The sequence below is a fragment of the Chlamydomonas reinhardtii genome, chromosome 2 (genome assembly GCF_000002595.2).
Source record: "Chlamydomonas reinhardtii strain CC-503 cw92 mt+ chromosome 2, whole genome shotgun sequence".
Lineage (NCBI taxonomy): Eukaryota > Viridiplantae > Chlorophyta > Chlorophyceae > Chlamydomonadales > Chlamydomonadaceae > Chlamydomonas > Chlamydomonas reinhardtii.
Genome location: NC_057005.1, coordinates 6,404,703 through 6,415,399, shown reverse-complemented (window position 1 = coordinate 6,415,399; position 10,697 = coordinate 6,404,703). Strand labels below are relative to the sequence as shown.

At 61.5% G+C, this 10,697-nt stretch overlaps 3 protein-coding genes across 3 annotated transcripts; 1 reads left to right on the top strand and 2 right to left on the bottom strand.

Moving 5' to 3' along the window:
• Positions 1-1,356: 1,356 nt before the first annotated feature.
• CHLRE_02g115583v5 (uncharacterized protein) lies at positions 1,357-1,902 on the bottom strand. The gene has a single exon (XM_043059962.1). It carries the CDS (start codon positions 1,851-1,853, stop codon positions 1,608-1,610), a length of 246 nt encoding a protein of 81 aa, XP_042927596.1. The 5' UTR covers positions 1,854-1,902; the 3' UTR covers positions 1,357-1,607.
• A 110-nt stretch (positions 1,903-2,012) lies between these two features.
• Positions 2,013-4,337, top strand: CHLRE_02g115567v5 (uncharacterized protein). The gene is made up of 4 exons (XM_043059961.1): positions 2,013-2,191; positions 2,449-2,863; positions 3,000-3,441; positions 3,793-4,337. Exon 2 carries the CDS (start codon positions 2,559-2,561, stop codon positions 2,805-2,807), a length of 249 nt encoding a protein of 82 aa, XP_042927595.1. The 5' UTR covers positions 2,013-2,191; positions 2,449-2,558; the 3' UTR covers positions 2,808-2,863; positions 3,000-3,441; positions 3,793-4,337.
• An 896-nt stretch (positions 4,338-5,233) lies between these two features.
• On the bottom strand, positions 5,234-8,842 carry CHLRE_02g115550v5 (uncharacterized protein). Its single transcript, XM_043059960.1, has 6 exons — positions 8,526-8,842; positions 8,135-8,268; positions 7,637-7,856; positions 7,373-7,534; positions 6,804-6,982; positions 5,234-6,562 (listed from the first exon to the last, which is right to left on the bottom strand). The coding sequence occupies exons 1-6, from the start codon at positions 8,545-8,547 to the stop codon at positions 6,515-6,517; spliced, it is 765 nt and encodes a 254-aa protein (XP_042927594.1). The 5' UTR covers positions 8,548-8,842; the 3' UTR covers positions 5,234-6,514.
• Positions 8,843-10,697: the final 1,855 nt, after the last annotated feature.

Below are 10,697 nucleotides of genomic sequence, written 5' to 3'. Positions count from 1 at the left end.
ACCGCGCAACTGCGCAAGACGTGCAGAGAAGGAAGGAAGCAGGCTATTTAATCAGGCGGTGCAGCAGGCAATGGCACGCGCGGCCAGTTGCGCAAGGATCCCGAGGATGTTGGGGGTCGCGGGACTGAAACCGCGGTGCAGCGAACGACGCCGTGTGTAACGCGCAGTGGGGGAGGCAGGCAAACGTGAGGCGTGGCTGACAGCGGTTACAGCGGCACAATTGAGGGTCTAGCATTTGCATTCACACTAGCTTTCATTTCTCTGAGGGTGAAAGGCCGTCAAAGCGTACCAAACTTAACGATGTGCCGGGGCATTTTCTGTACAACTGAATTAACCAGGTGCTCGCTAAACTGAATATGTCTGACAGACGATGCGGACCGGCCTTCCCGCTCCCCAGCTGTCGGCCGGTCGCTGCTCCCGCCTAGGTGCACCACAGCTTGATGCAGGAACAAACAGAACAACCCGCAGCGCTGCGCGCATCGACGCATGGAGTGCCGCGCGCACGTGCGGTCGATGGCCTCGAAACACCAGCCAGAGCACCGGCTCACACGAAAGCGAACGTCACACACCGAGCCGACACCACCTGCAAGGCGCCCGGCCAACACGCAGGTCCACAGCCAGACATCCACAGGTCGTAGGTTGCATATGTCATTTTGTATGGCCCGACCTCCACCACCTCTCACACACATACACACACTTGTGCTCACATGGTAATACACCAAGCCATTGGGCTTTCACACACACGCACACGGCCGTCCTCTTTCTTATGTTCCCTAATCAAACCGACTAGAACTACGACACGAAACAACTCATGCAAGCCAGTATATGCTTGAACACATGCCAGTATACGGTGTGCTTGAAAACATGAGCATGTGACTAAACCACGCTACCCCCCTGAAGACAAGCCATTTCAATTTTTTGCGCGACCGTACGTGCCCTACAACAGCAATGCCTAGCAGGGGGGAGAGCGGCCCTAAGATCGGTTAGGCAGCGCCCTGGCGGCACACGCAGTGTGTATGACGACACCCTGCGTGCTTTGACCACTGATCCTAGGGGGACTTGACCGGGTTGAAGGCTCTTGAACGGGTCTTGTAGATATCGAGATGCTGTTGAGTCTTGCAGGCGGAAGGTGACGGGGACTTGAGCTAGATCGAGATGCAGACCAGACGGAAGGTGACGGGGTTTAACTTGTTGCAGGCTTGCTGCTGCAGACCAGTAGCTGTGACTTGGCGCTGATGGCTGTATGTAGTGCGCTGAGTGCTCGCCCGGGAGGGCGGGCAGCTGCAGCCTAAGGCCCGGGGAGGGCCAGAGTCCTGAGGGGCGGAGCCAGGGGAGACCAGAGCGACGCCGTCCGTAGCAACTTGTCCGTTACAAGGACTTGAATGGGGGAGTCTTGAGTCTTGTTTACCGAAGGCCGTCTTTGGGCAGGGTCTCTCCCTGTAGGGCACGGAATGGCCTAGCACGGCTCCGCTACAGCCTAAATACTACTGCATGGGGTGCCCGTACGACACAGGCTACGTGGCACCCTTCCTGGCTCAACACACGTCGCAACGCCATACCTAGCTACGTGGCCGCGTTCCTGGGTCCAACACGCGTCCACTGCGCCTTCACTGAGCAACGTGGCCGCCTTTGGACGGCGGCGCACCACACAACTTGGGGCCCAGCCGGGGCCCGGGCAGGTCCTCTACCACTCCTCCGCCTCTGGCCCGTGCCATGCCTACGCGTCCAACCTCAACTGCCCCTGTCTCTGAGGTCATCAACCGACTTAACGGACAGCTCCGCACTCCGTGACCGATGGCCACCGACCCATCCATCGTGTGCAGGCCCGTGACAGACGCGAAACCCACACGCATTTCATTGTTTCCTATTCAAATGTCAGTCGCACACTTATATCGCAATGCCATGATTACGTTTTTGCTTTAGGGCGCCACAGCTGTGACCCCTCCCTCCAAAGTTACCACGTCCTCGTGGTTTGAGCTATTATAATGCACTGCTACTGTTCGCAATCTACCCAGGATCTACACACCACCCGAAATCAGCCATACTCAACAGCCAGCCTCAGGTCAGGTCTAAGTTTCGCTGCCGCGCTGCCGTGCGCACAATTTTGCAATAGAAGACGTATCACGACGGTAGCATACGCCATCGCGACGCCGTGGTGCCGAACACAGCGGCGTCATCCCACCGACACGAGGTTCGTGGGAGGGAATGCGAAGAGGCGCCCCAGGAAGTCTCCGCAAGGCGTCAGCGCCCCTAGCCAATGCCAGCTCTGCGGCAAGTTGGGACCCTGTCGGTCTGGTTCCTTCTTGCGCCGGGGGTAGACCTCGACGTTGATCGGCAGGCCTAGCAGGGCCAGCGTGCTGATCGTGGCCCCGTTGCAAGGAGCGGGGTAACCGAAAGTGATGTCGGCGTGCGGCCCTTCATGCTCCGTGTGCTCCTTGTGCTCCGCAGGTCTAGCTCCACACAGCGGGGATGATGCCTTAGCAGCCGGCAGGAACGTGCTGGATGGCAACGCGGGGCCGGCGCACGATGCCGGTTGGCTGTGGATTGGCTCTGCCGTCATGCACGCGCCGTTGGGGAGCTGCTGTAGCGCTGCATTGGTGTCCTCCTCTGCCGACGACGCGCCACCAGGGTCCAGCAGCAGGTGGTTCAGCCCGCCAATGACGATCTTGCAGCCCACCAGAGCGCGGCTTAGCGCGCGTGTCGACAGGGGAAACTCGCCGAAGCAGCGCGGTGACAGGTGGTCAGCTAGCTGGCTGAAGCGCTCCGGGCATGGCTCCAGGCGGATGGCGGCCGGGATGACGTTGTAGAACCAGGTCATCGGTGCCGCTCCTCGTGACAGGACACAGATGTCCGAGCCGTGCAGGTGATCATCTTTCTTGGCAGCCGGGGGCGGGTACTGCTTGGGGATAGGCCCCGACCCGTCGGTTAGGGGGTCAGGCGGGCGACGCAGGCGTGCAGACGGCAGCTCCTTGATAATCTCCTTGCCGGCGGCCTTGCAGGATGACTCCGACGTGGCGGCGCCCTCCGCCGGCTGGGTAGCGCTCGCCGATGGTGCGCTCAGCTGCGGCTGCTGCGCGTCCTCCTCCTCGGGCTCCGGTGACGCGGCGTTCTCGCGGTCGCCCAGCAAACAAATGGTGCAGTCGGCGCTCTCCTCCAACTCCTCCACAGCCGGGAACTGTTGTCGAATCTCCCTCAGCATGGGGCTCTGAGCGTAGATGTTGGCTGGGTTGCAGTCCACCGCCGGGCGCAGCGCCACAGGGTAATCACACACGCCGGCGGCGACGTCGTTGGCAACCACCTGGTCCAGCGCGGCTCGGTCATCTGGCGGCGAAGGGGCAGCCCGGCCGGAGCCCTCCTCAACGGCTTGGCGTGGGTAGCACGTAGCCGAAGTGGTGACGGCTCCAGATGGCACGGTGGTGGCTCCACGCAGTGGGTGGCATGGTGAGTTGGAGCTCGCTAGCGCTGTTGCTGCCGCTGGGGGTTGCCGTGACACACGGGGGAGTGGGGGTTCCTCCGGGTCGTAGTAGACTGGCATGTGTCGGTGCGGCGGGGTGGCGTAGGCAAAGTCGCTGGCACGCTCGGTGTAGGCCTCAAACTCGTAGCCGTAGTCGTAGTCGTAGTCAGCGCGCCTGCACTCCAGCTCCTCGGCGTTGTCACCCGCCAGGTCGATGAGGTGTGCCGCGGCACCGCCGCCCATGCTTGCCTCCATTAGCAGCGTCAGCCGGCCCAACTGGTGGGCCAGGTCATCAATGCTGGTGTTGCCCCCTCCTCCTCCATACACTGGCCGTGCAGGGTTGTTGTCTCGCCGGTCGCCACCACCACGACCTGGGTCGCGGCGGACGTTGCCGCCGCTCTGGCCGGGCGGTCGCGGGGCCTGAGGCAATGGGCCGCGCCGGTCAGGCGGCGGGGCGAACGTGCGCCCGCCGTCCGGCCTGTCACGGAAGCGTGCAGCCCGGGAGGGCTCCTCCGACTCCTCGTGGCAACCTTCACCCCAACTCCCGCGCTGGGGCTGGTCCAGACGCCCGTGCCGGATGCCAGAATGGCGGGTGCCGGAAGCCGGGTGGGACATGACGGTGCTTGCAATGCGGCGGGAGCGGGCCTCATCGACGTAGATGGCATCACGAATAGCGGCGTCCAGCGTGCGTGGCCGCATGAGGTACACCAGGTTGTACACGTCCGGCAGTAGGCCGTGTAGGAAGTGGTAGGTGTAGGCAGGGTCCTTGTCCAGGTCGATGGAGAGCTGAGAGGCCAGGTCACGGTAGCGGTCGGCGTACTCGCGCACAGACTCCCAGCACTCCTGCCGGCAGCTTGACAGCAGGTTGTAAAGCTCCTCCTCATCCACATCAAAGCGCTCCAGAAATGCCTCCTTGAAGCGTGCCCAGGTGTTGGTGGTAGCCTCGATCCCAGCAAACCACCTCCAAGCGGCGTCGCCAAGACGGCAGGCAGCCGCATCCAAGGTCTGCCCTTCCGTCCAGCCGTACATGCGGGATGCCCGTTCGAGCCGAGCAAGCCATTGCCCGGCGCTGTCCTCCGCCTCGTAGACAGGGATGGAGGCCACGCAGTCGGCTGAGACGTAGACGGCCATCCTGGATTGGGAGGGTAGGTAGCGAGGAAAGGGGACGGGGTGTCCGACGTATTCAGTACCGTATCTTGACCAGAAAGCGACCTCGGGGCTGGTACCAGATCTTGAACTACTTGACCTAGAGACCAGGTGGGACCGCTCAGGGGCAGCTACCCTAACCTAGTCTCGATACCAAACCACGCTACCCCCCTGAAGACAAGCCATTTCAATTTTTTGCGCGACCGTACGTGCCCTACAACAGCAATGCCTAGCAGGGGGGAGAGCGGCCCTAAGATCGGTTAGGCAGCGCCCTGGCGGCACACGCAGTGTGTATGACGACACCCTGCGTGCTTTGACCACTGATCCTAGGGGGACTTGACCGGGTTGAAGGCTCTTGAACGGGTCTTGTAGATATCGAGATGCTGTTGAGTCTTGCAGGCGGAAGGTGACGGGGACTTGAGCTAGATCGAGATGCAGACCAGACGGAAGGTGACGGGGTTTAACTTGTTGCAGGCTTGCTGCTGCAGACCAGTAGCTGTGACTTGGCGCTGATGGCTGTATGTAGTGCGCTGAGTGCTCGCCCGGGAGGGCGGGCAGCTGCAGCCTAAGGCCCGGGGAGGGCCAGAGTCCTGAGGGGCGGAGCCAGGGGAGACCAGAGCGACGCCGTCCGTAGCAACTTGTCCGTTACAAGGACTTGAATGGGGGAGTCTTGAGTCTTGTTTACCGAAGGCCGTCTTTGGGCAGGGTCTCTCCCTGTAGGGCACGGAATGGCCTAGCACGGCTCCGCTACAGCCTAAATACTACTGCATGGGGTGCCCGTACGACACAGGCTACGTGGCACCCTTCCTGGCTCAACACACGTCGCAACGCCATACCTAGCTACGTGGCCGCGTTCCTGGGTCCAACACGCGTCCACTGCGCCTTCACTGAGCAACGTGGCCGCCTTTGGACGGCGGCGCACCACACAACTTGGGGCCCAGCCGGGGCCCGGGCAGGTCCTCTACCACTCCTCCGCCTCTGGCCCGTGCCATGCCTACGCGTCCAACCTCAACTGCCCCTGTCTCTGAGGTCATCAACCGACTTAACGGACAGCTCCGCACTCCGTGACCGATGGCCACCGACCCATCCATCGTGTGCAGGCCCGTGACAGACGCGAAACCCACACGCATTTCATTGTTTCCTATTCAAATGTCAGTCGCACACTTATATCGCAATGCCATGATTACGTTTTTGCTTTAGGGCGCCACAAGCACATGAAAGAACTACGTTACATACACAGCTTGGCAGCGGCGCAGCTCCCAAAGCCACACCACGAGAAAACACTTGTATGACTGGAATGAACGCATACTCCTGCAGACTCTCCAACATTACCATTGAGCTCGGGGCATTCAAGAGCACACTCGGTGCAGCCACGTGCGGCCAGCAATGGCTGAGCGCATTACCCGCACCGCCCCCACAAGTGCTGCCGCCTCCGGACGTGTACGTCCACACTGTGCAGTCCTGGCCAATGCATAAAAAAACATGCTGTGAGGCGTCAGTGTTCAATTAACGTTATGAACCCGACCATTGATTCAATTGCAATTCCCATCAGCTGCGGCCCTCTTTGGCCGTCTTCCTGCTGCCGCAACTGCTGCCGTATCCACAGCAACTAGGCCTGCTGGCAACCACCTGACATCATGCATGCGGCAGTCAGCGGCCGTTTGCCTGCCATCCCCACCCCCCCTCCAGATCGCATCCACCTTCCACTCCTGCCCACTTGCAGCGCTGTCTTGCCCCACTCGCTGGTACACTCCTGGCACATCTAAATCCAGCAACGCCAACCATTATAATATCCGCCGCTGTGGGTGCTGTGGTCAAGGCAAGATCTACTTGCCTGCTTCGTGATGCCAACGACGCAGCGGCACACCCGAGTGCCCAGCATCGCCAGGGTCGCACAGTTGCGCCACAAGCCTCTCACGCGGAGGGGGCGTTGTTGTCCTTCGTCTCGATGCTGGTGTCCTCCTGCACACACCGCCGCCATGCCAGGGGGAAGGAGCACACACCATGCGCACAATGTCAACTTGAATATGCAGTACGATTGATGCTGCTTGGCTGACTGCATGGCGTCGCATTTCATTGCATCGCATGGGAGTCGCTCCTGGACCTTTAACCCGCATCCAGGACCGCACTGTTGGTGGCCCACGGTGCACCGCTATTCGAATTGTGTCAAGCGTGTGTTTACGCTTATCTCAAGTTCGCTCACCTTCTCGTCCTCGATGTGGCACGGCACGGCCATGCTCTGCGCAACGCAGGCCAGGGCCGCCAGTATGGGGCCGTTATGCGCGTCCCTGCGCAGGATGAGTCCCTTCGCCGGGTTGAATAAGTGTATGTCGTTGCTGGTGTATTTGAAGATGGCCTCCAGGTTCTCGGCCATGCTCTCCACTGTCAAGGCACCAGGCAACAATGGGAGTGGAGTGGGGTGGGTTCAGTGTTTCTTTTTTCTGTAAAATAGACAACGGATCTGTTTTCAACGACATAAACTTGGACCGAGAAGTGAGGGGAAAACGTGTGTGACGCACCAGCCCTATTCCGCACTTGCCCCATCTTGCACCGGCAAAATGCATCCCCATCCACGCAGAACGCAGGGAATGCATGCTTTTATGGTTTTCGGGGTCTAATTTTAGCGAAATTTTCCAGGAGGCTCTGACGAATGCCGCAAGGCACCCACAGCAGAGCCCCACACCCCGTGGTAGGAAGCAGCCGCGGTTTATGGATAGCTGCCATGCTCGTCGCGTGCAAAACATCATCAGCGGCCGCTGCCATCACACGTACCCTTCTTCTCCTCCTTCGTGTTGGCGTGCGTCCAGCTGGGCACGCCCCGCAGCAGGCACGCCACCAGGTCCGGGCGCTCCTTCAGCCCGTCCTTGATGACCTCCACGCGCTTCTTCTCCGAGCCGCCGGGCTGCTCCATCCTCCACATACTGACCACGTGCTCTGCGGCAGTGTTCGACGGAAGCAGTCAGCATCATCGGCAGCAGGAAAGCACACCCTTGGCCCCACACCACAACAGCCGCGCGGCCGCCTTGCCTGACCCACCCAGGAAGGAGCGGGCGTTGACGACGCCCGAGGCATAGAGCGCGGCCACGAGCTGTTCTCTGGTCTTTGCCAGTTCCTTGGCCATAGCCGTCACCTCGTCAGCTTTGGCGGCCTTCTCCTTGGCCATGGCCGTCACCTCGTCAGCTTTGGCGGCCTTCTCCTTGGCCATGGCCGTGACCTCCTTGGCCATGGCCGTGACCTCCTTGCCCGCGGCCGCGACCTGAGGTGAGGTTAGTTACCATGGGGGATGTATCGCGCACACACGTGCAACAACGAGGTCATGCATGTGAGCAGCCACGACGCCCCACGACGCCTGGAGCGAGAAAGCAGGGGTGCCAGGGGCGAGAGGCGGCCCCCCCGTCATTGAATTGGCAACTGGTACCGGCCGCAGCACATACCACGCTTGAGAAAGCTTCGGAAGGGAGTGCTGGGAGCTAGACAGGGTGCTGTCCTTGAACTGACCGCGACCGCGGGTACGCCCAACCTCTGGCAACTCACCTGCGCCTGCAGCTTCCAAAACTGCTCGAACAGAGGCAGGTGGAGGTCGGCCGGAGCCGCACGAACAACCTTGAAGATCTCCTCGGCGTCCGCCATCGTCTCCAGTGAGCGAGAGCGAGCCGGAATGTTGAGACCTATCGAAGGAAGCGACGCAGCGAAGGCAGTGAACAGCAACAGAGCGGTTCCAAAAGCTTGGGTGTAAAGCAAGCAGAGAGCGGGGAGCAACCGTGTGGTCCATGCTAGGGTTTGTTGTGAGTACACGCTGTGGGCCTGTGGCACAGTGTTCCACACGCACAGAACAGCCATCAATACTCAAATCAAGCCCCCCGAGCCTCGCGCAGCAAAGAGCCTATTTATCTGGCTCGTGCGCTCCTCCCGCTCCTCCACTCACTGGTCACTGCGGTGGACATCATCCGGGTGACCTGCGCGGCAAAAACCTTGACAGCGGGGAGGGCGACACACGCGCAACTGTGCTCGGAGCCTCTGTTGTCTTTGCATTGCGCACCAGCACTGCAGTGAAACATGCTGCGCTCTGCGGTATCGGAGAGTGCTGTGCGGAGCGCTGCGCGCGGCAGCGCATCCGATACCCGTACCGCAGAGCGCAACATGTTTCACTGCAGTGCTGGTGCGCAATGCAAACACGATAGAGGCTCCGAGAAAAGTCTTGAGACGGATGCGCCAGAACTTTGCGAGCGTCGCGGAGATAGAACGTTGAAGCATCACAAATGACACTGGGTTGTCAGGCGAAAAATGCAGGGAGGCGTACCAGCTGTCCGCGTTAAATTGAGGGCGGGTGCAATGGTGACTGGAACCGCGCATGACAACAAACCTAGGCACCTCAATACAGTGTCAATGCAGAGTACCGGTTAAGCCATTTGGTACTAGGTGCCCTCGCGCTGCATTGTGCACTACGCCACTTCTCACGCCTTGGGCACTTGCCGATGTTCTCCCGTCGTGCATGCGGCTTGCGCGACGGACTTTAGACAGATCCGAGCTCAGCCATCTCATCCGATTGAAGAAGCCCAGCGGCGGACAACACCTGACATGTTGCTCGTCGCGGTCGGGGAAGGGGACCTCTTGATGAGCAACCAGAACTGCCGGACGGATGGCGCCACTTTGCTGCCCCAGCGTGTCGCGGCTATTGGAGGTGGGTGACGGCTGGCTAGGTGACGGTTGCCGCAACGAAGACGGTGACCGGCGTGGGCCCCGTGGCGGGCCGGGCCGGGCACCCGGAGACAACCCAGTGCCGGGCGTGGTCGCGGCTGGCAATCCGCTGGCTGTCTTTGAGCTGGCAACCCTTAACGCCATGCGCATCGTGGGCGTTGATCCCGGCAACTACCTGGTGGCCTGTGTCGGGTCAATGCCAGGCTTCTCACCGCACAGCTACAGTGGCCGGCCACTAGCCGCGCACTTCTGGCGTGGCCCAGATGGCCAGGGTCCTGGGCCTGCCCAGCCCCCACTGCAGCGACGGCGCAAGCGGCGGCGGCGACGACAATAGCAGCGGCAGCAGCGACAGCAGCGACGGCGTCGGCGGGGGCAGAAACGGAGGTGGCGGCGCAAGGGGGGCGGGAGGTGGAAGGGCAAGAGGCGAGGGTGGCGGGGCACGCGCCAGCACACGCATCAGCGTGCCGCAACAGAACGGCGCCGCCAGCAGCGTGCCTGCTTTACCCGGCTGTCTGGCGCAGGCTACCGCCACTGCACAGGCCAGACAGGCCGTCGGCTGTGGCAGCAGGCACGGCTAGAGGAGCAGCCGGCGCTCAAGCGCTGTCAGGCGGGATACCCAGCGCGCGGGTGGCGTCGGCAGCTGAGCATGAGCTGCGAATAGCTACCTCTACTCTGGAGGTGGCGTGGACGCGGCGGTGGCTGCCGGGTCTGCTCCTGCGCCGGTGCAATAGTACGGTCTGTGTCATCTGCTCCGTTTCTACCGTCAGTGGGGCCAGCGGCGGTGGCGCCTGACTGTCCATGTGCGAACGCAGAAGGTGGGGCTTGAGGGGATGGGATTAGCAGATGCACCCACACCAACTGCATTGCGCTGACGCTACACCAATAATGCCACGGGTACAGGTGCTGGAGCACACGGCGCAGCAGCTGGCTGGTGGAAGGCCCAAGGAGGAGGTCATTGTTGGCTGGGGCAACGCCAACACTGGCTATGACGGTTGCATCAGCAGGTTGGGGCGGGGCCCAACCGGGCACTGCTCCGCCTGCTGGTGGACAAGTACACGCACCTGGTGGTGTACGTGGACGAGTTCTACTCATCACAGGCAAGATGAGAGCAGACGGGTTGGAATGAGTAGACAGGTGCGAGGTCGGGTGGACAGGATGGGGCTCGTGTACAGGTAGCCGGGTAGCCAGCAAGGTTCACACTGTACTCCTGCCCCCTCCCTCCCCAGGTGTGTGCGAAGTGCGGGCGGCGCTTGCTCGGCAGCAGGCAGTGCTGCCTGCAGGCGGTCGTACCATGGGGGGGCTCACGTGCTCACCAAGTCCAAGTCCAAGTGTGCAACGCGGGACGGTGTGGGTGAGTCCACTTTGCGGGCGGGCGGCTGGCTGGGTGACGGCTGGGTGG

Excerpts from the sequence above, each read along its gene's own strand:
- CHLRE_02g115583v5 (XM_043059962.1), bottom strand. The coding sequence starts at position 1,853 with ATGCGTGTGGGTTTCGCGTCTGTCACGGGCCTGCACACGATGGATGGG.
- CHLRE_02g115567v5 (XM_043059961.1), top strand. The coding sequence starts at position 2,559 with ATGCACGCGCCGTTGGGGAGCTGCTGTAGCGCTGCATTGGTGTCCTCC.
- CHLRE_02g115550v5 (XM_043059960.1), bottom strand. The coding sequence starts at position 8,547 with ATGATGTCCACCGCAGTGACCA. Across the intron at positions 7,535-7,636 it reads CAACGCCCGCTCCTTCCTGG|AGCACGTGGTCAGTATGTGG; the intron begins GTGGGTCAGGCA and ends ACACTGCCGCAG. Across the intron at positions 6,563-6,803 it reads GCCACATCGAGGACGAGAAG|GAGGACACCAGCATCGAGAC; the intron begins GTGAGCGAACTT and ends CGGTGTGTGCAG.